This window comes from Biomphalaria glabrata, chromosome 3 (genome assembly GCF_947242115.1).
Source record: "Biomphalaria glabrata chromosome 3, xgBioGlab47.1, whole genome shotgun sequence".
In the NCBI taxonomy this organism is placed as follows: Eukaryota; Metazoa; Mollusca; class Gastropoda; family Planorbidae; genus Biomphalaria; species Biomphalaria glabrata.
Window position 1 is genome coordinate 54,701,295 of NC_074713.1, and position 27,366 is coordinate 54,728,660.

At 38.3% G+C, this 27,366-nt stretch overlaps 1 protein-coding gene across 2 annotated transcripts in view; it reads left to right on the forward strand.

The window, feature by feature from the left end:
* Positions 1-27,366, forward strand: part of LOC106054486 (uncharacterized) — a 55,246-nt gene that overhangs the window by 20,795 nt on the left and 7,085 nt on the right. For both annotated transcript variants that reach the window (XM_056022704.1, XM_013210368.2), the window contains 4 exons: positions 20,354-20,536; positions 22,242-22,400; positions 25,013-25,150; positions 26,542-26,632. In XM_056022704.1, the coding sequence (XP_055878679.1) occupies positions 20,354-20,536; positions 22,242-22,400; positions 25,013-25,150; positions 26,542-26,632 (571 nt within the window). The remainder of the gene's footprint in view (positions 1-20,353; positions 20,537-22,241; positions 22,401-25,012; positions 25,151-26,541; positions 26,633-27,366) is intronic.

Sequence of the window (27,366 nt, forward strand, 5' to 3'; positions counted from 1 at the left end):
GACTGATTACGACAACTCGTACCATGCTCTAATGATACTTGGGGAGAAGGAGCACTTGTACGAATTTGTCCTAGCATATGGAATAAGAAATATGCATTTATCTTTGTGTCTCTCTGAGTATTTTATTAGTTGTTTTTTTTGTTTTGTTTTGTTTTGTTTGTATTTGTAAGTTTAGGGTTCCTTTTTTTAAAATGTATTATTGTTACTTTACTTTTTTTGGTCTTCTGTCCTGAAGTGTCACTAATTTCAGCCATTTTACTGATATTGTGAAAATTGTTTTGTCACTGCCCTATTTTGTGTCTGTTCCAGTTTCTTAATGTTTTCTTGAGTTGAGAGGTCCCAAACAGAAGACGCATATTCTATTATTGTTGGATAAGAATTTTGTTTTTACATTTTCAAGTGCAATGAACTTGGTCCTTCGTGTTGCGTTACAGTCTTTTGCATTGAAACTGTGTCGTCTATAACACTCTGCGCCAATTCCTATATCTTATCTTATCTTATATAATACAGACGTTACTTCAAAAAAGAATATGATTATGTCCTACGCGTCTTGCATGTTAACCAATGACTTAAATTCTGCAAGGTCACTGGTTTTCCCGGCTGCCGCAGGAAAACCCATTCCATGCTCTAATAGCACTACGGAAGAAAGAGCATTTGTACAAATTTGTCCTAGCATATGGAACGAGGAATGTGCCTTTATCTTTGTGTCTTTCTGAGTATTTTGTTAGATTTTGTATTTGAAGATTATGGTTTATTGTTTTATGTATAATTACAAGCAATACAAGCTCTAGCTTAGGGCAGTTAGGGCCCCCATGAGATATTTAGCGCTGACATAAAATATCTGGACTTATAAAGGGACGTATTTCAAATAGCGTAAGACTTATTGAGGTCTAAATACGGCACTGATAACTTCTAAGGCGCCCTGTGCCGCGACCTCCTTGATCAAGTCTGTGTGGCCATAGCATTTTTTTAGCAAGGTATATAAATACCTCGCCGTTCCACATTTTAAGTACAACTAAAACACTGCGAGATATTTCTAGTTAGATTGCGCCAGCATGAGCCAAACCAATGTCCACTACGTTCCTGGTCATTTCAACCTTGAGATGTTTGCCCAGCACACACGCCCCTTGCCTAACGCGATGTTTTGCTTTATTTCACTGCCTCCTATTATCGTTTCATTAAAGTCAAAGCTTTGCCAAATATTTTTTTCTATGCACACCTAGCGCCATTGATTATCGAATCGGGTTGAATGAAATCGCTGTTTCCGTGGCCACCTGTAATCACCTCTTGTCACATCACTGCTCTCTACTGCTTCATTTATTAATGAGACCTTTGTCTGAATCTGATCTAGAGTTTCTCCGTGACCCTAGGGGGGGGGGTCAACAGCTTCCACCGCTCAGCGCTCCCCCCCAAAGGTTTTCCCGAGGACGAACTAAACGCCCCTGTCACTTTGAGATGTGCATAAATCGCTAACTCGGTCAGCTCGCCCCAAGGGTTCTCAAACATTTTTAAGCGAAAGGCTCTTTTTTTACAATTTCGCTATGGGCCATTGTTGTGTCACACCTTATATGGCCTGGTCGTGCGGTATGCTCGCTGGTCTGTTGTTCGGTCGTCTCGGTGGTCCCGGGTTCATACCCTGCCCGCTGCCACCCACCGTCGTCCTGCGGGAGGTTTGGATGTAAAACATTGACAAACATTTAGTCTTACCTTTTCCAATGTTTTCAGTTCGCATTTTCGGATCTCACGCCTGCTCGATATTTTCTCTACATTATGCTTGTTAAGTTGCGCCATAATAATGGATATAGTTATTTATGTTCCTATTGCTGTTCTAAATACGATATTGGATTAGTTGTAGCCATTATTTAATACAGTATTATCTTATATAATACAGACGTTACTTCAAAAAAGAAGATGATTAGATTATAGCCACTATTCGAAAACAATGTTAGATTATAATAATAAAGCGAATGTCTTAGATTTCATAAGACTACGCAAACCCAGTTGCTACCTGAATATTTAGTCACATCTATTGCACATCCTTTATCCTAAAAACAGGCGGGGGGGGGGTTGGGGGGGTCAATTTAAGTTTTCTTTTAGTCTTCTGCGCGTGTCTTCAGAGGCCATCTGCTGCCAGCTAATTTCTTCTATTACGGCGAGGGTATAATGTCGTCTGAGTTGGTCTTTAGAGCGCTTTAAGAGGAGTGGGGAAGGGGGGCAACCCAGTTGCGCCAAAAAAAAAAAAAAAAAGATAGCCTTTGTCATGCGGTTGTCCCCCATCCGGGATACGTTAGAATATAGCCACTATTTAATACAATGCACAATGATTGTTTAAAATGTGTTTATTTTCCCACTGACCTAGATTTATATAAACCTCTAACGAATAATATATTTATATCTCCCTGCACTTCATTAGGTACATGTTGCCACTATGTCCGTTTTTTTTTTTTAAACCCTTTAGACTGCTCTTCAGACGGAACAACTTATACAACTCTTTTACCTCGTTAGTAGCTGCTATCTGTTGGCAGGATCTTTTTGTTCTCTTTCTCCCTCTTTCTTTCTCTCTCTCTCTCTCTCTCTTTCTCTCTCTCTTATTTGTTTGCTGTTCTGTTTTCTTCCGGTGTTGTTACACATCCCTTAGATTTCACCGATAGGAATACCAACGCTCACCAGCATGTAGGTATAGATGAGGTTGGCTTAGCCAGTATTTTATACGCTAGGACCGATTCCTACAAATGGTCATTCTTCCCTAGTTCCATTAGAGCATGGAATGGGTTGCCTGAAAAACCCAGAAAAACCAACGACTTGGCAGAGTTGAAGTCACCGAATAGCTTGGGAAGTGGGAGACATGAGAAATAACTGCGTGTGTTTCTTCTTATTATTATTATAGCTTTTATCTAGCGCTACTTTCATGCTTATAGCATGCTCAGAGCGCTTTGGTCCAATCTCAGTTGTGGACCAGTTGGGGGGGGGGAGGGGGTATCTAGAAGTTGGTTTTCCGTGCTGCCTTTAGGCGCTCAGTAAACGCAACTCTGCCCGAACCTCGAGCCCCCTTCTAGGTAGCCAAGCCAGCCAAGCCAAGCCAAGTTCAAGCGTACTTAGCCTCTCGACCACGCTTTCCACTAGCCTACACTAGTTTCAAATTGAGTTCTAAGAGATTTTTGATCACGAAAATTTGTAAATATTTGTGAATAAAAGTTAAAGTTTAATCATGATTTTTTTCAGAAGAAGACGTTTTCAAGCTTTATTTAAGATTTATCTTATCAACTACAGACGTTACTCCTAAAAAAGAGGATGATCACGTCCTTCGTGTGTTACTAGGTCTTATCAACTACAGACGTTACTCCTAAAAAAGAGGATGATCACGTCCTTCGTGTGTTACTAGGTCAACATAGTCACGCATGTTAATCAATTACTTGCACATATTAACTCTTTCTCTCCTAACTGACGTTGATTCCACTAGTATGTGGTAAATAATTTCGGATAGAAAGAGTTAACACTTGGTATCTCTTTCTGTTTTTGATTCAGTGGCGTCACTAATGAGTTTAAGGGGGGGTGGGGGAGGTGCGTGCCGCACCGGGTTTACACCGACCCTAGTGACGCACTAAAACCTTTCGACTTTAGTTAGTGTCTAACGCAAATTTTGACCAAGTTCTACTATTTAAACCAACCATTCGTTGGATTGAATTTAACACTCGATATCTTAAAGTTACTGTTTTAAGAAAAGGGGCGAGAACCGCTGAAATTGAGTACGCTAGGACTGGAGCTTTTTTTTAACCCTACGCCCTAATTCAAGGGAGGCTATTTCAGAACAACGACATGTCTGGTGCAATTGTGTGTGTGTGTGTCCATTTTTAAGTTCATTTTGTCGCCGTTCTTCTTTTTCCTTCCATTCCTCCATCTTTTTTTTCCTGCTTTTTTTTTTCTTTCTTTTATTTGGCAATGGTCAGCAAAACTCACCTAAGTGTGCATGGGCCTGAGAGGGGGCAATAGCCAGTGTGTTGCAAGCTGTCACCCCTACTAGGGATGGCCTGGAGTTCTAGACTTACATTATATGTCTTCTAGAAGTGGCCAGAAACCCGGTGATGCTCCATGGAGGGCTACCTTCACAGTTAGGTTAGAAAGTGGCCGGTTGAATATCGAGGATCTAAATTTGCAACCAAACTTAAATTTAATATTTACATACTCTCACTTAAAATGTGTTTTTTGTTTTGTTACCTGGCATATGAGTAAATGACGACAAACAAGGTTATATATATATATATATATATTGCCATATTGGCTATTACCCTCGGCCCGCGGGTCTTAATTTGCGTATCACTGATATAGTGTATTAGTAACAACAAAACAAAATAATAATGTTATAAGTAAAGCGAATGTGAATGTAAAAATAGTATGAATGGAGCTATTAAAACAGCTAACCGACCTAAATCCATTAAAAAAAACATTTGCTTGTAGACCTATACATATTAAAGTCCAGATTTAGAGTGTAGATATTATTATAATAGATGTAGATCTTTATATTATAAGAGTGAATTCGAGGGCCCAATAAGCTTTTTAATTATATAATAATATAAATATTGTTACGAATCTCTCTATCCAGGCTCTCTGCAAACTGCACCATACACCACCAACTTAAAGAACTTGACAACTCAGGGCTCCAATTTAACGTAACAGTTTAATGTCCAATAAATTACAGCCAATACTGAACAATTGGCAACAAGTAACACAGGCTGTACAAATATCTCTCCCTATCAACCGTACTGCCGTATCAACTCTTGCACTGGCCTCTCCGTCTCGTTCCGGGCATGTACTGGGTTCAACAGTTCAGGACTGACTTCACACACTGGGCTCGTTGTGTCGGACTCGAGCACAGACCAAGATGCCGTTCGTCTCAACTGTATTTGATAGTACTCCGCACTGAACCGTCGTAATGCCCCGAACAGAACCACACCGCTGAACCAGACTGAACTGTGCTGTAGTCGACCGGACTGTAGTGAACCGGGCTCTGAACCTCTTTTCTGAATCGTCTAGACTGCGACACCTCCGCTCTTTATATAGGGTCCCTAATGGCCTTCTAGAACCGGACAGAACGTCGCTCGACCATTCTGGGTGGTCATATGACTACATCCATCGTGACGCTCATGAGCTCTGTTCGCGACGCCAATCCTTCTCGAACCGTCATGTTGACACTCGTCTCGGCTGACCGTCGTAACCCGTCACGATTGACCTCTCGTCTAGCGCTGGCCTGGGGCGATTTGCGTCGCCTACTACACAAACAGCACTACCCCCATCTGTGCCACCACCAGGTTTATAACAATATAATATAAAAATAAATGTTAGTATATTTAATATCCCCCATGTAGGGCCTCATCTTGCTAGTCCAATCATAGTGTCATGAATGGAACTATTAAAATGTAGCCTATGTCAAAACGCGGCTAAAGTCACACTTCGCAGCTATATCTAACGAATATATGTAAAAAAATAATAATTTTGAAACACAAATTAGAAAGTTATTTTTATGAAATAATGAAATGAATAGACTCTATGTTTTACATATTCTAGTATATAATCAAGTATATATATATATAATCTATAATCAATAGTGTGGTATGGTGGCTGGACTCATTTTCCTCTTACAATGGATCTCATTCACCAATCGTAAACAAACAACATTTAGTCACGTGATCTTATTGATAAAACAACGAAAAAAACTGTCACGTGACAACCATCATGAATTAAACATGAGATCGTAAGTTATATAGAAGAGATAGAGCACCTCGTGGCTAAATGTTGTTTGTTTACGATTGGTGAATGAGGTTCATTAGACGTCTGCTCAAAAGCTATTAATACTGTTACGTTCTCTCCTTCTATCCAGGCTCTCTTCTCACTGCACCCCACGACACAACGAACTTAAAGAACCTCACAACTCAGGGCTCCAAAGTATCAGTCAGTTTAATTTCAAATACATCGCAGTTGGCAACAAAATTAACATTGTCTTTACAAAAATATAGTCTCTGCTCCGCACTGGCTTCACACGCCGTGCTGGTTCTCGCCTCGTACTGGTTCTCGCCTCGTACTGGTCACATTGCGGGATAACGTGAAGTGATTCTGACACACTCGCTCTTATATAGTGTCTCTACTGGCCTCGAACCTTCTTGACCACTCCAGTTGATCACTTTCGCCGTGACTTGCGGGCGTAATATTTACGACACTGGTCCTTGCCGAACTGGCGTGTACTGTCACTGGTCTCGGTTGACCGCTCGTCCTGCGCTGGACTGTGGCGATTTGGGTAGGCTAAAAACACACAGCACTACCCCCATCTGTGTCACCAACAGGTTTACAACAATACTAATTATTATATTTGAGCCTCGGTTCCAGTCCTTGATCTCCTTCCAAGTTGGTTGTCGCTAGTGTACATTAAGGTCGGTAACTCTATACATATAGAATTTGATTGTTGGTTAATCGCTTGTCGCCCTTGGAAAGTTAAATCCATCTATTTGAACTAACATTGTTGAAGTTTTCTTGGTCTACTTTTGATTGCGAATTTATTACCAGCGTTTTTTTTTTTTTTTTTTTTTTTTCAAATGACAAAACTGAAAAGAATGCGAACTGTCATTCGGAAAAGGCAGGCGACATTCCAGCAGACAATGAAACGTCTGAAGATGCCAACTGCGGGAGTGAAATAAAGTATTTCTCCTCCCGATGCGCTTGAGTGAGTCTAAGTCTCAGTGGCTTTGCGTTCTGCGGGATGATCTTGTGTATATGTGTGTACATACTGTAAAATCCCTCGTTTGCACAGGAGACATTTTGACGTCCAGACGGCTCCACTCTCTACACTTGGAGGTAAAAACAGATTTCACGTACATCTAGTCCAGCGGTTCTCAACCTTTTAAGCTCAGCGACCCCATTTTAGAATCCCCCACTCTGCCGCGACCCCCCCCCCCCACACACACACACACATACAGCAATAGAAAAATAGACAAAAACAATCCATAGTTTCGATGGTCTTAAACGACCCCTAGCAAATCGTCAATCGACCCCCAAGGGGGTCGCGACCCACAGGCTGAGAACCCCTGATCTAGTCAATGTAGGACGGGGTTCCGAATACTGAAGCAAGTAGCGGCGTATGGGGAAGATACGAAGCGCCTCCCAGGACTTCAGCTTGAGAATTTCGCAAAAAGTGATGATAAATTAAATCAAATGTGCTACTTTTTTTTTCTAATTTTTTTAAATTTATTCTCTCCCTTCTGCTACCGTTCTCAGATAGGCTTATTTACTTCATTTCAAATACTGCTTTAAAATAAAAAGCAGTATTTGAAATTTAAAAAAATATATCTAAAAAATATCTTTTAAAAAAACATAGACTATATGAAAAAACCTATTTAGCTGTGGGGGGAAAAGAAGGTAAAAAAAAGGAGGGGGGGCTGGCACATATTTATTCCTAGATTTTCTCAGTCGGCTCTAATTAGACATTTGTCGGTCAGAGATCATTTATTGTGTCACCTCTGAGGGGCAGTATGAAACAGCAGTGGGAACATCTCCTGATAGTTTTATATTTACTTACTTAGGACACAGCAGTGTGAAGCTAGCGTAAGCTAGTTGCTACAAATATTAGATCTGAATGTTCAGTTTTATGGCCAGTCTTTTTTTTTATTTCTCTTTAATCAAATGTTTATAGAACACGAAATGTGACTTTTTATACCGGGTATAATTTTACGATTGCACCGTAGAACGTAGATCTATTTGAGATCGAAAGGAAAAAAAGCTGTTACATCTAGTATTGTTACACTGCTACATCTAGTGTTGTTACACTGTTACATCTAGTATTGTAAAACTGCTATATCTAGTGTTTATAACGCAGCTTCACCTAGTGTTGTTACACTGTTACATGTAGTGTTGTTACACTACTACATCTAGTGTTGTTACACTGCTACATCTAGTGTTGTTCCCCTGCTACATATAGTGTTGTTACACTGCTTCATCTATTGTAGTTACACTTCTACATCTAGTGTCGCTACACTGTTACATCTAGTGTTGTTACACTGTTACATCTAGTATTGTTACAATGTTACATCTAGTATTGTTACACTGTTATGTCTAGTATTGTAAAACTGCTACATCTAGTGTTTATAACGCAGCTTCACCTAGTGTTGTTACACTGTTACATCTAGTGTTGTTACGCTGCTACATCTAGTGTTGTTACGCTGATACATCTAGTATTGTTACACTGCTACATCTAGTGTTGTTATACTGCTACATCTGATGATGTTACACTGCTACATCTGATGTTGTTACACTGCTAGATCTAGTGTTGTTACACTACTGCATTTAGTGTAGTTACACTACTACATCTAGTATTTTAACACGGCTACATATAGTATTTTTACACGGCTACATCTAGTGCTGTTACACTGCTGCATTTAATGTAGTTACACTGCTACATCTAGTATTGTTACACGGCTACACCTAGTATTTTTTACACTGCTACATCTAGTGTTGTTACACTGCTATATCTGATTTTGTTACACTGCTACATCTAGTATTTTTACACTGCTACATCTAGTGTTGTTACACTGCTACATCTAGTATTTTACACTGCTACATCTAGTGTGTTACACTGCTATATCTAGTATTTTTACACTGCTACATCTAGTGTTGTTACACTACTACATCTAGTATTTTACACTGCTACATCTAGTGTTGTTACACTACTACATCTAGTATTTTACACTGCTACATCTAGTGTTGTTACACTGCTGCATTTAGTGTAGTTACACTGCTACATCTAGTATTGTTACACTGCTGCATTTAGTGTAGTTACACTGCTACATCTAGTATTTTTACACTGCTACATCTATTGTTGTTACACTGCTACATCTAGTATTTTTACACTGCTACATCTAGTGTTGTTACACTGCTACATCTAGTATTTTTACACTGCTATATCTAGTATTGTAAACTGCTACATCTAGTGTTGTTAAACTGCTACATCTAGTGTTGTTACACTGCTACATCTAGTATTGTAAAACTGCTACATCTAGTGTTGTTACACTGCTACATCTAGTGTTCTTACACTGCTACATCTAGTGTTGTTACACTGCTACATCTAGTGTTCTTACACTGCTACATCTAGTATTGTAAGACTGCTACATCTAGTGTTGTTACACTGTACAAGTTTCATTAATCAAGCTAAAACTAAGCGATTGGTTGGTGGTCATGCAAGTGGGGGGGGGGGGTGAATGATGCAAGATAAGAGGTACTGTCGTAAGTTGTCTTGGGTACTCCAGACGACTCCAGGATGCCAGAGTGTAAAGACGTGATTTATTGTGAATTATATTTTGTTTTACGTACAAGTTTCTTTTATTTCAAATACATTTGTTTACATTGTAATAAAAGTTATATCTAGTTGGTTTTTTTTTCACTAAGAAGTTATTCAAGTTATTTCACGTTTTATGAGTTAAAATACAATAACGCCTACAGTGGTTTAGTTGTCTGGGGCTACAAATCAACGACCGTCAACGACACCGACTTAGTGTGAAAAGTCATTGTATGTCTTTGTATGCGTGTGTGTTCGCTCCATGCGCTGCACACGGTATATGTGTCTGAAAACAGAACCGTGTGCACATCTGTGTTCTTATCTTATATAAGGCAGACGTTACTTAAAAAAAAGAAGATGATTACGTCCTACGCGTCATGCATATTAACCAATGACCTAAATTCTGCCAAGTCACTGGTTTTTCTGGCTACCCATTCCATGCCCTAATAGAGCTCGAGAAGAAGGAGCATTTGTACAAATTTGTCCTAGCATATGGGACAAGGAATGTACCTTTATCTTTGTGTCTTTCTGAGTATTTTATTAAAATTTGTTTTTGTATTTGAAGACAATGGTTCAGTGTTTTATGTATAATTGCTACTTTACTTTTGAATCTTCTATCCTGAAGGCTTTCTAAATTTAGTGATTTTACCAAAGGTGTTACTCTAGTCAAATGTGAATATTCGTTTGTTATGAATCTCACAGCTCTATTTTGTGTCTGTTCCAGTTTCTTAATGTTTTCTTGAGTTGAAGGGTCCCAAACGGAGGATGCATATTCTATTATTGGCCTAACCAAGGTTAAATAACATTTGTTGACAGTATCCGCTAATGGACTCGGTGCATGATCGAACCTCTGTTTCTAAGTGATGCACACGCTAGTTGCTTCACTGACATATATCCCACCTTCCCCCGTCAACTGTTTTTTTCCCCGGTTCGTTGCCTCTCAGGTTGCACCCCCCCTCCCCCCCCGACATGTAGGACCTGGTCTAGTCAGTGCTTCAACCATTGCTCATGTCAAGATCATTGATTGTGTGCATGTTTTGAGGACCACTGAGCTCCACCAAACCAAAATGAGGCAGAAAATATAATGTTGTTTTTTTTTTTACATTAATTAGTCCTATGTGCTGAAATAATATAGTTTACTAAATATACATATTTTATTGGTCACGACGTATCTTACATTTCGCATGGGGTTGGTTTCGTGCAAAAAGGGACATTACTGATATTCGGTAATAGAAAAATACAATATAATTGTTTGCTCCCCTAGATGAAGCACTGTTCATTTATTTAAAAAAAAATCAATAATTAATGAAGTTATCTTTATGAAATCTTAATCAGATATGTTGCCACGTGGCATGAGATTATGTGCGAAATTTCAGCTCGATGGGAGAATGAATAAGTTGCCAGAATTAAAAAAATTAAATGTTGCATTTTTTTTTCAGTTTGACAAAAGTATAAGTGAATTTTAAAATAGTAATTCAAAATATGAAAAATATTGCCCATCTCTCTCTCTCTCTCTCTCTTGCTATCTTTTGTGAGCTGGTAATTTGACTATCCGAAGACGTCTGAAGTGTAGGCAACATGATCTTTATAGTCGCCAAACTTTACCGACTCTACACTAGCCTGTCTTCTCTAGAGCGTCGCCAGACTCTAATGACTCTACACTAGCCTGTGTTCTCTAGTGCGTCGCCAGACTCTAATGACTCTACACTAGCCTGTGTTCTCTAATGTGTCGCCAGACTCTAATGACTCTACACTAGCCTGTGTTCTCTAGTGCGTCGCCAGACTCTAATGACTACACTAGACTGTGTTCTGTAATGTGTCGCCAAACTCTAATGACTCTACACTAGCCTGTGTTCTCTAATGTGTCGCCAAACTCTAATGACTCTACACTAGCCTGTCTTCTCTAATATGTCGCCAAACTTTAATAACTCTACACTAGCCTGTCTTCTCTAATGTGTCGCCAAACTTTACTGACTCTACACTAGCCTGTCTTCTCTAATATGTCGCCAAACTTTACTGACTCTACACTAGCCTGTCTTCTCTAATATGTCGCCAAACTTTACTGACTCTACACTAGCCTGTCTTCTCTAATATGTCGCCAAACTTTACTGACTCTACACTAGCCTGTCTTCTCTAATGTGTCGCCAAACTCTAATAACTCTATACTAGCCTGTCTTCTCTAATATGTCGCCAAACTTTACTGACTCTACACTAGCCTGTCTTCTCTGATGTGTCGCCAAACTCTAATGACTCTACACTAGCCTGTCGTCTCTAATGTGTCGCCAAACTCTAATAACTCTACACTAGCCTGTCTTCTCTAATGTGTCGCCAAACTCTAATAACTCTATACTAGCCTGTCTTCTCTAATATGTCGCCAAACTTTACTGACTCTACACTAGCCTGTCTTCTCTAGTGTGTCGCCAAACTCTAATGACTCTACACTAGCCTGTCTTCTCTAGTGTGTCGCCAAACTCTAATGACTCTACACTAGCCTGTCTTCTCTAATGTGTCGCCAAACTCTAATGACTCTACACTAGCCTGTGTTCTCTAGTGCGTCGCCAGACTCTAATGACTCTACACTAGCCTGTGTTCTCTAGTGCGTCGCCAGACTCTAATGACTCTACACTAGCCTGTGTTCTCTAATGTGTCGCCAGACTCTAATGACTCTACACTAGCCTGTGTTCTCTAGTGCGTCGCCAGACTCTAATGACTACACTAGACTGTGTTCTGTAATGTGTCGCCAAACTCTAATGACTCTACACTAGCCTGTGTTCTCTAATGTGTCGCCAAACTCTAATGACTCTACACTAGCCTGTCTTCTCTAATATGTCGCCAAACTTTAATAACTCTACACTAGCCTGTCTTCTCTAATGTGTCGCCAAACTTTACTGACTCTACACTAGCCTGTCTTCTCTAATATGTCGCCAAACTTTACTGACTCTACACTAGCCTGTCTTCTCTAATATGTCGCCAAACTTTACTGACTCTACACTAGCCTGTCTTCTCTAATATGTCGCCAAACTTTACTGACTCTACACTAGCCTGTCTTCTCTAATGTGTCGCCAAACTCTAATAACTCTATACTAGCCTGTCTTCTCTAATATGTCGCCAAACTTTACTGACTCTACACTAACCTGTCTTCTCTGATGTGTCGCCAAACTCTAATGACTCTACACTAGCCTGTCTTCTCTAATGTGTCGCCAAACTCTAATAACTCTACACTAGCCTGTCTTCTCTAATGTGTCGCCAAACTTTACTGACTCTACACTAGCCTGTCTTCTCTAGTGTGTCGCCAAACTCTAATGACTCTACACTAGCCTGTCTTCTCTAGTGTGTCGCCAAACTCTAATGACTCTACACTAGCCTGTCTTCTCTAATGTGTCGCCAAACTCTAATGACTCTACACTAGCCTGTCTTCTCTAATATGTCGCCAAACTTTACTGACTCTACACTAGCCTGTCTTCTCTAATGTGTCGCCAAACTCTAATAACTCTATACTAGCCTGTCTTCTCTAATATGTCGCCAAACTTTACTGACTCTACACTAGCCTGTCTTCTCTGATGTGTCGCCAAACTCTAATGACTCTACACTAGCCTGTCTTCTCTAATGTGTCGCCAAACTCTAATAATTCTACACTAGCCTGTCTTCTCTAATGTGTCGCCAAACTATAATAACTCTATACTAGCCTGTCTTCTCTAATATGTCGCCAAACTTTACTGACTCTACACTAGCCTGTCTTCTCTGATGTGTCGCCAAACTCTAATGACTCTACACTAGCCTGTCTTCTCTAATGTGTCGCCAAACTCTAATGACTACACTAGACTGTCTTCTCTAATATGTCGCCAAACTTTACTGACTCTACACTAGCCTGTCTTCTCTGATGTGTCGCCAAACTCTAATGACTCTACACTAGCCTGTCGTCTCTAATGTGTCGCCAAACTCTAATAACTCTACACTAGCCTGTCTTCTCTAATGTGTCGCCAAACTCTAATAACTCTATACTAGCCTGTCTTCTCTAATATGTCGCCAAACTTTACTGACTCTACACTAGCCTGTCTTCTCTAGTGTGTCGCCAAACTCTAATGACTCTACACTAGCCTGTCTTCTCTAGTGTGTCGCCAAACTCTAATGACTCTACACTAGCCTGTCTTCTCTAATGTGTCGCCAAACTCTAATGACTCTACACTAGCCTGTGTTCTCTAGTGCGTCGCCAGACTCTAATGACTCTACACTAGCCTGTGTTCTCTAGTGCGTCGCCAGACTCTAATGACTCTACACTAGCCTGTGTTCTCTAATGTGTCGCCAGACTCTAATGACTCTACACTAGCCTGTGTTCTCTAGTGCGTCGCCAGACTCTAATGACTACACTAGACTGTGTTCTGTAATGTGTCGCCAAACTCTAATGACTCTACACTAGCCTGTGTTCTCTAATGTGTCGCCAAACTCTAATGACTCTACACTAGCCTGTCTTCTCTAATATGTCGCCAAACTTTAATAACTCTACACTAGCCTGTCTTCTCTAATGTGTCGCCAAACTTTACTGACTCTACACTAGCCTGTCTTCTCTAATATGTCGCCAAACTTTACTGACTCTACACTAGCCTGTCTTCTCTAATATGTCGCCAAACTTTACTGACTCTACACTAGCCTGTCTTCTCTAATATGTCGCCAAACTTTACTGACTCTACACTAGCCTGTCTTCTCTAATGTGTCGCCAAACTCTAATAACTCTATACTAGCCTGTCTTCTCTAATATGTCGCCAAACTTTACTGACTCTACACTAACCTGTCTTCTCTGATGTGTCGCCAAACTCTAATGACTCTACACTAGCCTGTCTTCTCTAATGTGTCGCCAAACTCTAATAACTCTACACTAGCCTGTCTTCTCTAATGTGTCGCCAAACTTTACTGACTCTACACTAGCCTGTCTTCTCTAGTGTGTCGCCAAACTCTAATGACTCTACACTAGCCTGTCTTCTCTAGTGTGTCGCCAAACTCTAATGACTCTACACTAGCCTGTCTTCTCTAATGTGTCGCCAAACTCTAATGACTCTACACTAGCCTGTCTTCTCTAATATGTCGCCAAACTTTACTGACTCTACACTAGCCTGTCTTCTCTAATGTGTCGCCAAACTCTAATAACTCTATACTAGCCTGTCTTCTCTAATATGTCGCCAAACTTTACTGACTCTACACTAGCCTGTCTTCTCTGATGTGTCGCCAAACTCTAATGACTCTACACTAGCCTGTCTTCTCTAATGTGTCGCCAAACTCTAATAATTCTACACTAGCCTGTCTTCTCTAATGTGTCGCCAAACTATAATAACTCTATACTAGCCTGTCTTCTCTAATATGTCGCCAAACTTTACTGACTCTACACTAGCCTGTCTTCTCTGATGTGTCGCCAAACTCTAATGACTCTACACTAGCCTGTCTTCTCTAATGTGTCGCCAAACTCTAATGACTACACTAGACTGTCTTCTCTAATATGTCGCCAAACTCTAATGACTCCACTAGCCTGTCTTCTCTAATGTGTCGCCAAACTCTAATGACTCTACACTAGCCTGTCTTCTCTAATATGTCGCCAGACTCTAAAGACTCCACACTAGTGTACACTCTTGAAACTACGTACTTCAAAGTAACCCAAAGACGATGAATTTGTTTTAAAGTCTCTAAATTCCCCTTTATTTTTGCAGAACAAGACGTATTTTAACTCCCTCCTCCCATCTTATCTTATCTTGTAAAATACAGACGTTACTTCAAAAAAGATGATTACGTCCTACGAGTGCTCCTATGTCAATCTAGTCATGCATGTTAATCAATGACTTCAATTCTGCCAAGTCATTGGTTTTCCTGGCAAACCATTCCATGCCCTAATAGCATTAGAGAAGAAGGAGCATTTATACAAATCTGTCCTAGCATATAGAACGAGGAATAGCACTAGAGAAGAAGGAGCATGGAATGGATTGAGAGAGAAAGCTATTGATGGAGAGAGAGAGAGAGAGATGTACGTATTTGTATGTGTTGAAAAAAGTTCAGAGATAAGATAAATATCTGGATAGATATCTGGATAATTTAAATAGATTAAAAAAAGGGTCCTATTGATTTCTTTAACAATTTTCTTACAATCGATTTGAAACTTAAAGCTATCTCAACTCATCTCACCCCCCACCCCCCAGGTCAATTAGTCATCTAGTACAAATATACATCTCTCTCTCTCTCACACACACACACACACATACACACTGCCCACCCAATCATTGTGTTTTCAACAACATGTTAGTACAGTTTTTAAAAAAAATAAAATAATCTTAGTGCCTATTACTGCCTATGCCCCCCCCCTTCCCCAGACCCTGGTAGATGACAGTCACGAGTGCCAGTGTAGAGTAACGTGAAGGTTTGGGATCTTATCTTCCTGTTGTCTCCACTGTCTCTCCACCCCCCCCTCCCCACATCCGACCTTTCTCCTTTTCCAACCCCCCCCCCACACACACACACGAAACTCCGCTGTATGTTCACTGTGCTGTAAATATGTTTTAAGTTGATTGAAACTAGGGATATATTGGAAACACTTTCCTGGCTGTTGGCGTGTGTCGCAGTGGTAAGGAATGGACTCTTTCAATCACTTATAAATTACAATCTTGTTAATAAGAGCACTGTCTTATTACGTTCTCTCGATTCTCTTATCTTATTATGAAGAAAATGTTTTTTTTTCCCCAATCATATGATCGTAAATTCTATAAATAGCACTATACTGCTTATTGTAATATTAGTCCATCACTGTCTAGGAGTCTAGTCTATCTATCCCTGTCTAGTCTATCACTATCTAGTCTATCACTATCTAGTCTATCACTTAGTTTAACTATCATTGTCTAGTCTATCTCTTTCTAGTCTGTCTAACCCTATTATTTTCACTATCTAGTCAATTCTAGTCTATCACTGTCTAGTCTATCTAATCACTTAGTTTATCAATCACTATCTATCTATCTCTGTCTAGTCTATCACTATCTAGTCTATCACTTAGTTTAACTATCATTGTCTAGTCTATCACTTTCTAGTCTGTCACTATCTAGTCTATAATTTTCACTATCTAGTCTATCACTATCTAGTCTATAACTATCTAGTCTATCATTGTCTAGTCTATCACTTTCTAGTCTGTCACTATCTAGTCTATAATTTTCACTATCTAGTCTATCACTATCTAGTCTATCACTATCTAGTCTATCATTGTCTAGTCTATCACTTTCTAGTCTATCACTGTCTAGTCTATCTAACCCTTTCTAGTTTATCCATGTCTAGCCCAACCCTTTCTAGTTTATCCATGTCTAGCCCAACCCTTTCTAGTTTATCCATGTCTAGCCCAACCCTTTCTAGTTTATCCATGTCTAGCCCAACCCTTTCTAGTTTATCCATGTCTAGCCCAACCCTTTCTAGTTTATCCATGTCTAGCCCAACCCTTTCTAGTTTATCCATGTCTAGCCCAACCCTTTCTAGTTTATCCATGTCTATATCTATCCAACACATTGTGTCTATTTCTGGCATTATGTGCGACTGTCCCCACTGGCATGATTTTGTTATATTTGAAATGTTTTTATTTTGTTCTGTAAATTTTCAGACTTTCTTTAAAAAAAAGTAAAAGTGAATAGATCTTTCCCCCTACACATCATCATCCGACCCTTGACTTTCGTCCTTTGGTTTCTGTGACAGTTCACGTAACCAAATTCCACTTATCCGTGGGGTAATCACTTATAGAGATTTGAATTCAAGATTGGTTTGCCCAGGCTAATTCAGATACTCTCCATGCTGGAATGACACTTGAAAGGTTTGTTCCGGCATATGGAACAGTAAAAGTGTTTTTATAGAAGTTTGTCCCAGCATATAGAACAGTATAAGTGTTTTTATAGAAGTTTGTCCCAGCATATAGAACAGTATAAGTGTTTTTATAGAAGTTTGTCCCAGCATATAGAACAGTATAAGTGTTTTTATAGAAGTTTGTCCCAGCATAAAGAACAGTATAAGTGTTTTTATAGAAGTTTGTCCCAGCATATAGAACAGTATAAGTGTTTTTATAGAAGTTTGTCCCAGCATATAGAACAGTATAAGTGTTTTTATAGAAGTTTGTCCCGGCATATGGAACAGTATAAGTGTTTTTATAGAAGTTTGTCCCAGCATAAGGAACAGTATATGTGTTTTTTAATAGAAGTTTGTCCCAGCAAATGGAAAAAAAAAGGTAAAGTTCCCCTTTCAGACCTTGTGGTCTATAGAGCAGATGAAGGCCTACGGTTTACGAGGGTGTCATGTGGTCAGCACAATGACCAACTGCCTTTACTTTTTCCCCAACTAATGTCAGGTACTCATTAGAGCTGGGTCAACTCAGAGGCGCCTAAACCTCCCGAAATTAAAAATCTCAGTCCTCACCATTATTCAAACCCGGGACACCCGGTTCTAGACGCCGAGCGCTTTACCACTCAGCCATCGCGCCTCCGCTTGTTCCAGTTTATGGAACAGTAAAAATGTTGACATTGTTGTGTCAATCTGAGTATTTTATTAAATTGTATCTTGAAGTTTGTAAGTTATGGTTTAGTGTGTTATAGATTAGATTACTGCTACGTTAACCCTAAATCCACTGTTCTGGAGTGTCTCTAAGTGAAAAGATTTTACCAATGCTGTTTCCCTTGTAGATTGTAAATAGTCACTTGTGATAGACATCCCTGCTTGTGCTCTAGTTTTTTTTTTTTTTTTTTTTTTATAGAAGCAGTTTATTGTAATATTTATATTTAGGACAAAAAACATTTTAGCTTGATGTGTTTATTTTTTTGAAATTTCTTGTTCTAAATGTTTGTGTATTGTTTTATATCTTGACGTTTTCTTCGACTCATTTTCACTATACAGTCGATTCTGGTTAATCGGACCAGCCGGTTATTAGGACTAAAAGAATCCTGTCTCAATGTTTTCTGATTAATTGGATTCTACTGTTGTTTGTATCAGGGGTGGACTGGGTGGCAAAATCAGCGCTGGCATTTTCATATTATCTGGGTCACGTACTACATGTCGTGTCAAATAGGCATCCAATTGTACATGTCCTCAAAAGAACAAAAGTTTGATAATGCATCAGAAACAACCATACATGAATGGGTTTACACAACACATCGTACTGCAACACGATTAGAAATCTATAATTCAACACAACATTTCTACAGCCAACTTTGTCTCTGACTTGCCAGACACATTTAGAATTGAACACCTTGGAATAGTACACACAGTCTATGACAATGTCATAGACATTACCCAATCTTCCATCTCTCTCAATGTGTTTCTCATAATGTTACAATTGCAGAGCATGACAATGTAAGAAGGAATGGCAATGTACAATCTCATCTCTTATCTTATCTTATACAGACGTTACTTCAAAAAATAAGATGATTACGTCCTACACGCCATGCATCTAGTCATTCCATGCTCTAATAGCACTAGGGAAGAAGGAGCTTTTGTACAAATTTGTCCTAGCATATGGGACGAGGAATATGCCTTTATCTTTGTGTCTTTCTGAGTATTTTATTAAATTTTGTTTTTGTATTTGAAGATTATGGTTCAGTGATATACTGTTATGTATGTAATCTAAGTGTGCTACATTAATTCTACAATTCTTTGAAATTATTTGATATTACTTCAGGGAACATGAAATGCACCAAGATACCTGTGCGTAGTCGCTGAATGAACTCTTTATGTTGTGTCTGTTGTATTTATGTGTATTTTTCTGTTGTGTTGTCTTTATATGAGAGTCCTTGTAATCACAACAAATTTCCGTAAGGATCAATAAAGCAGTCTTAGTCTTAGGTATAACACTTGAAAAAGGTACTTAGCATGAAAAGTTTGTTGTTTGTAAAATGTTTTACATGTTTCGGATGTTCCTTCAGAGTTGAAGATAGTTTACTTCCTAGTCCAAACCTCCCGCAGGACGACGGGGGATGGGAGCGGGCAGGGTTTGAACCCTAGACCATCGATAAATCTGAACGACAGTCCAGCGCGCAAGCCGCACGACCAGGCAGCCATCTATTAACACAAGTAGATCTCTCATCAACAAACAACTGGCTAACGAATTGTTTTTTGATTGTGCAAATCAATTTCTTGTGGCTGTCTTTATCAACTACAGTCAACTTGAATGTCTTGATGCCTTTTCTTACAAAGTCAGAAACAAAGTCAGAAACAAAGTCAGAAAACAAAGTCAGAAAACAAAGTCAGAAAACAAAGTCAGAAAACAAAGTCAGAAACAAAGTCAGAAAACAAAGTCAGAAACAAAGTCAGAAAACAAAGTCAGAAAACTAAGTCAGAAACAAAGTCAGAAAACAAAATCAGAAACAAAGTCAGAAACAAAGTCAGAAAACAAAGTCAGAAAACAAAGTCAGAAACGTACATAATCTACTTGAACAGCAGTGAGCACGAATGATAAGCTAAGCTGAAGACAAATATGTTCTACATCAACATCACTTCCGGGTCGTCCTCTTTTTCATGGTCTCATTACAAAGCTTATGTCAACTCTCTCTGTCTGTCTGTCTGGTACAAATCTTGTACATGTTATTTCTCCCATTTTTTAGTGCAGGCTGGGTGTTACCTCAGCCTTATTTTATATAACCCCCGTGCATTTTAAGGACGTTTTCAGTCTTGGCAATTTGCTCCAATACTGATGTAAAAGAAAATCTGAACAACTGAAGAGAACAGCACATTTTTTTTCCTTGGCACAGTCTGCAAAAGAGCTCACAGCTCAGCAGCAAAAGCTGAAAAAAAAAGTCCTTTACAATCATTAATCAATGAAACAAAGCTAACCAATTAATTAATTAACTAGTTGTCATTATTTTGTTTGATACAGAAAAGGGGAATAATCTTAAAGTATTGAGATATATGCTGGAATGTGTAGTTCTTTCCTTTATAAATGTATTATATAAGATAAGATAACTTTTTATTTTTTAATTTGCTTGTTTAATTAATTATTAAACATGGTTTAACAAAACTTTAATTAGTATGATTTTTATCTTTCAGAAAGGTGTCCACTACCTCCAGATGGCTAAAAAGAAGATTCTGGAACATCTCCTTTATAGTTCAAGTGGTCATCAGTGTCATTGCTGTCATTTTATCCGGTGCTGTATTCTTCCCTCTGGGTCTCAACTTTCAAAGTTTTAATGAGCAGTGTCTTCTGTATGCAAATATCAAACTCATTCCAAAGTAAGAACCTTTGACAAATGCTCTTCACGAGACTTTACCTTTCAGTAAACATTTTGAAATGTACATGTATTCTAGTCAGAAGAGCAGAACTGAAATGTCAGGCAATGATGGGTAACATAAGTTATGACATTCCCCTAAGAGTTTTTTTAGACTTGTGGAACTCTGAACAAACTTCTCTCTGGGAAAGATCCAAGTAGATGTACATTTTTAATCCCTATTACCGATGGCTGGTATCCAAAGATGCTCGGCCTAGAAGTGAGGCTGAAATCCCCCAACTTCCTTCTCTTTACCACATCCATTGTGGACTTTTATATGAATGTCATCTGGGAAAAGTTCTCTGACATTTAGAATTTCTATTTCCTAAAATAGAAACCCCACAGAATCCTCCTTGGCTAATGAATAAACCCAAATTAAATTTATCCCTCCTTAATTTCAAAAAAAAAAATACAGACCCAAGCATACTACAAGTCCACTTTAGGGAACTGCAAGAGAGCTAGGGAGATTGTGGCACCATCTACACTGACGGATCCAAAATGGATGGAAAGGTCGCGTGTGCCTGCTCCTTTCGGAACAAAACAATCTCCCGTAGACTTCCTGATGGATGCTCCATCTTTACGGCCAAATTGCATGCACTATCGCTCGCACTTATGGCCCTCAAAGCATCAGAAAGGAGGAAATTTATAATCTGCTCTGACTCCAAATCTGCATTGCAAGCTCTGGGACGGATGAAGACTGACATTTGGTACATAAGTGCCTAAAGCTGTTGGACCAAATAACAGCCGACCATAGGGATGTCACCTTCATCTGGACATGTGGGCATAGAGGGAAACAAAGCCGCAGACAGAGAAGCAAAGAGAGCCCTAAATCAAGCGGTGTCAGGAACCCAAATTCCCTGCTAGGACCTGAGACAAAGTATTGCCTCTGCCACCTATTGAGAGTGGCAGGACAGATGGGAGGCTGAGACTCACAACTAACTCAGGCAGATTGTGGCAGATGTTGGGTGGAGGCCCACATCTAAGGGTCTGACAACCATGTCCAGACTTAGAATTGGCCACACCTACATCACGCCCTCTTTTTTGCTGAAAAAAGAGGAGCCCCCACTTTGTGAGTATTGTGACTCTCACCTCACCGTGAAACATATCCTCATTGACTGCCCCAGATACCAGGGAGAAATATTTTAGAGCCACTAACTTAAAAACACTATTCGACAATGTCGACCCTGGGAAGGTACTGGGCTTTATCCGGGAAGTGGGGTTGTCTACGAAGATCTGATTTATGAATTTGTGAACATGTACTATTTACATTTTTTACCAAATTATTAAATTTTTATTACCTTTACTATTTTAACTGTGAATAGACCTTGATTTTAATGATTTAACTGTATAGAATTTAGCCCTTGTTATGTAGAGAGAGAGTAGTCCTTAAGGGACTGCAGGCACAACATGGCCTAAATTGTGCCGATGTGCCTAAAATCCAAATCAAAATCATATCAAATCACATTTAGAATGTCATCTGAAAATAGTTCTCTGACATTCAGAATGGTCTGGTTGTAACATTGAGCTGCTATTAAAACATTTTTTTGTTGCACTTGATAAACAGCAAATGTTGCTTCAAAATTAAAATGATGTTTCAGGAATGAAATGAATTGTTTTATGTGTTTGTGTTCAACTGATAATCTCCAAGCATGATTTTGTAAATGTTTCAGAACTGAAGAGACTGGTGTGAAGGTAGATTTGACTGCGACTGTGTTTGGTGACGTGGAGGAGTGTAACTACACGACCTACTTGAATGTGGTGACGGCCATCGCCAGTGTTATCTTTCTTTGGTTCTTTTATCACACGCATTCTCTGGAGACCTCAGAGCAGTGAGTTCATCCCTGATAAATATAAGATTGTGAGCTGCATCGAATGTTTTATTTGGTTTCAGTCTTAGTTATACACGATAGTGTTTACCATGAATATGATAAACATTCTAAAAGAATTTTTTTGTTACAGTTATACATGACAGTTTTTACCATGAATCTGATAAACATTCTAAAAGAATTTTATTTGTTTTTACCATGAATCTGATAAACATTCTAAAAGAATTTTATTTGTTACAGTTATACTCGACAGTTTTTACCATGAATATGATAAACATTCTAAAAGAATTTTATTTGTTTTTACCATGAATCTGATAAACATTCTAAAAGAATTTTATTTGTTACAGTTATACTCGACAGTTTTTACCATGAAGATGATAAACATTCTAAAAGAATTTTTTTTTGTTACAGTTATACACAACAGTTTTTACAGTGAATATGATAAACATTGTAAAAGAATTTTTTTTGTTACAGTTATACACTACAGTTTTACCATGAATATGATAAACATTCTAAAATAATTTTTCCGTTACAGATTTTTTTTTTAAAAAGTGCTTTTGTATATCACTCCCTTTTATCTTCATCCTCTTTCCTTTGCATTTCTCTTGGAACCTAGGGCCTCAGTAAAAACACACCACTCTCCGCAGTCTCTTGCTAGGTTTTTTTTTATTCAGAAACTCCTTTTATGTTTATAGCATTCTCAGTGAGCTCTGGTCTAATTTCTTTTGTGGACAGTTAGGGGGGGGGGGGCAGATGGACCTAGGAGGTTTCTGTGCTGCCTTGGCATCTAACACAACTCAGCTCAAGTGAAATCACAATTATAAAATGTTTGGTTCATGTTGAGATTCAAACTTGAGCTTGTCTTGTTATATTCCAGCGAAAATTGAAGATTATTTCATCATAGCCCAAACCTCTCGCAGGAGGATGGAGCTGCTGCGAGACCAATCATTATAGAAGGCTTGGACACTGACTTGTGATGTCACAGCCTTTGGCCAGTTTAGACGTCAGACCTGTGATGTGGCGACGAGCTATTGGTCTAAATTGCCTACAGGTTGTGACATCACAGTTCAGTATTCAGGATTCTATAACGATTGGTCTCAAATGGTTGAAGGCAGTTGATGCAATTCAGCCACTGTTTCTAGTTTCTTCAGTTTAGGCTTATATCACCATGAGAGTGACAAACATTCTAAAAGTTATTTTTTTTTAAATGTTTTTAAAAATTGTATTTTCTTTTATCTAAACCAATTCACATTTCTCTTAGACACAAAAAGCACAATACAGAATGTTAGCAGTTACTGTTTTGTTTGTTTTACATGTTTCGGATGTTCCTTCAGAGTTGAAGATAGTTACCTTCCTAGTCCAAACCTCCCACAGGACAGCGGGGAATGGGAGCGGGCAGGGTTTGAACCTAGGACCATCGATAAATCCAAATGACAGTCCAGCGCGCAAATCGCAAGACCATACTGGTTACTTCACATACTGTTAAATGTTAGACAAATTACTTTTAAAAGCAAAGCTTAATTTTATCCATTTATTGTTTGTTACTAAAAATGTTTTTGACATTTGATGATAATTATATCCAAGTCCAAAGTCCTGTAGGACAACAGGGAATGGCAGTAGGCAGGGTTGGAACCCAGACCATCTAGACCACAAAACAACAATCCATGAGTGCATACCACATGACCAGGCAGCCATCCTTGTTTATGATAATTTTCTTGTATTTCCTGAGTTAAATCGTTGAAATGTAAAAACAAAAAAAGAACTATTCAAAAGATCAAGTAGGAAGATGTCTCGGCTGATTTTTTTTTTTACTGCTTTAGACTGCTCCTACATTATTCCCCCTACTTTGTTGAATCCCACTAGAGACTTGCAACGAAATATCATTATCAAGAGTTACAACTCTGTCTGTGTAAGTGAAAAAGAATACTTTGAAATGAATGCTAATGTCTAACAGGAAAAGATAATAGAGGAATGGAGACAGTTTTGTTTAATGAGTGTGGTGTGTCAGTGATGATTAATAGAAAGCTTTTTTGACTCTCTCAATAGACTTTTTCCTGTTCTCGTTAATAAACTTAGACTTGTTCTCTTAGATAAACTTAGACTTGTTCTTATCTTATCTTATATAATACAGACGTTACTTCAAAAAAGAAGATGTTCTATTAGATAAACTTAGGCTTGTTCTCTTAGTTAAACTTAGGCTTGTTCTCTTAGATAAACTTAGACTTATTCTCTTAGATAAACTTAGACTTGTCCTCTTAGGAGTAAACTTAGACATGTTATCTTAAATAAAATAAGATTTGTTCTCTTAAAAAAACTTAGACTTGTTCTATTAAATAAACTTAAGCTTGTTCTCCTAAATAAACTTAGACTTGTTCTCTTCAATAAGCTTAGACATGTTTTCTGTTTCCTTAGATAAACTTAGACTTGTATTCTTATATAAACTTAGACATGTTTCCTTAGATAAACTAAGACTTGTTCTCTTATATAAACTTAGACATGTTTCTTTAGATAAACTAAAAATTAGACTTGTTCTCTTAAATAAACTTAGACTTGTTCCAATTTTACTGTTTCCATAAACTTCATTGTGAAAGAAAATATTTTTATTTTTATTCCAGTTCTGAAGTCAAACTCCAACTGCCAGTGTTTCTCATTCATCTTGGTTTGTTCATCTGTGTCTTAGTGTCTAGTTGTAAGATCACCTTAGGCTTCAACTACTGGTGTGACAACATAGGCTACGCTGATGTAAAAAACAAGTAGGTTCTCTCCCCTTCACTCATTTACTCATTAGCTGCAACGCAAGTTGGCTTTTTAATTGTCTGACAAAAAAAAAATCTTCTTCATTTAGAGTTACGTAAATGAAATGTAGTTTATTACATATATGTAATAGTTATACATATTTATATAATAGTTTCAGATAATGAAATAGCTTTTGGTGAATTGGAAAGTGATGTGGGTACTTTGTGTTTACTGGGCATTGGTGAAAGTGATCATGTGTATTAGTCTGTTATGGCATCAGTCTTTTGTGTATTATTATGGCATCAGTCTTTTGTGTATTATGCAGTCATGACATTAGACATGGGCATTGTTTTCATTGGCATAATTGGGATGTTCCAGCGGAAATTGAAGATTATTTCATCATAGCCCAAACCTCTCGCAGGAGGATGGAGCTGCCGCGAGACCAATCATTACAGAAGGCTTGGACACTGACTTGTGATGTCGCAATCTTTGGCCAGTTTTAGACGTCAGACCTGTGATGTGGCGACGAGCTATTGGTCTAAATTGCCTACAGGTTGTGACATCACAGGTCTGTATTCAGGCCTTCTATAACAATTGGTCTCAAATGGTTGAAGGCAGCATTTGAATCTAGGACCACCGAGACGATAGACCAGGGCCCATACCACAAGAGCAGGCAACCATCCATAATACATATTTTGGAGTCATAGCGTTGGCCTTTTGTGTATTATGCTGTCATGACGTAGTTTTTTTGTGTGTAATGGGCTGTTCTGAACTTTCTTCTTTATTGGGCAGTAAAACACATTTACCCTTAGTATATTCAGCAGTGCTAATGGTAGTTCCATGTAAACTAGTTAATATGTTTGTGACAATAAAGGTAGTCCCATGTGTTCTAGGCAGGTAAACTAGTTAATATGTTTGGGACAATAAAGGTAGTCCCATGTGTTCTAGGCAGGTAAACTAGTTAATATGTTTGGGACAGTAAAGGTAGTCCCATGTGTTCTAGGCAGGTAAACTAGTTAATACGTTTGGGACAGTAAAGGTAGTCCCATGTGTTCTAGGCAGGTAAACTAGTTAATATGTTTGTGACAGTAAAGGTAGTCCCATGTGTTCTGGGGAGGTAAACTAGTTAATACGTTTGGGACAGTAAAGGTAGTCCCATGTGTTCTAGGCAGGTAAACTAGTTAATATGTTTGTGACAGTAAAGGTAGTCCCATGTGTTCTGGGGAGGTAAACTAGTTAATACGTTTGGGACAAAAGACTTGTTTCTTATTACATGTGCTAGGACAAATTTATACAAGTATTATTTATTTATTTGAATTCTTAGTATTAACATAAACTAAACTTTTGATTAGCATGTGAAAATATCTTTGATAAAATATTGATTTGTAAGCTGTTTGTTCTATTCCAGTGGCCATTGTAAGGAATATGAGAATGTCAGTTGGGACATAACAGCCAGAGCTTTTGAATGTCCATTTTATACCTTCAACTTATTGGCTGAGGTAAGAACCTGAATGTCATTAAGTTCAAAATGAAAGACTTTCTCCATTGGTTCTCAAACCTTTGAACATAAAGAATCTGAAGTTAAAAATATATTGGATGTCAGTATTTTAACTAGGTGTCCTTAGAAACAATAGAACTTTGAACAATGCTGATGGATAATAATCACTAATTAACATACGAGTATACACTAATTAACATACAAGTATACACTAATTAGCATACGAGTATACACTAATTAGCATACAAATATACACTAATTACCATATGAATATACACTAATTAACATACAAGTATACACTAATTAGCATACAAATATACACTAATTAACATACAAATATACACTAATTAGCATACAAATATACACTAATTAGCATACAAGTATACACTAATTAACATACAAATATACACTAATAGCATACAAGTATACACTAATTAACATACCAGTATACACTAATTAACATACAAGTATACACTAATTAACATTCCAGTATACACTAATTAACATACAAGTATACACTGAATGAACCACAAAACTTCCCAAGAAATTAATTTAAACAAACTCAGTGACAGCAAAGACGTCTGTCCTCTTCCAGACCCAGCTGCCTTGAACCAGTCACAAAATTTCCCTTGTCATCCTACTCAAAACATTCAGTCCCTGGGAATATATAAACCATGTGATATAGCCCTCTCATGCCTAAATAACAACAAGGAAACAATGTTTTCAGTCTTGCCC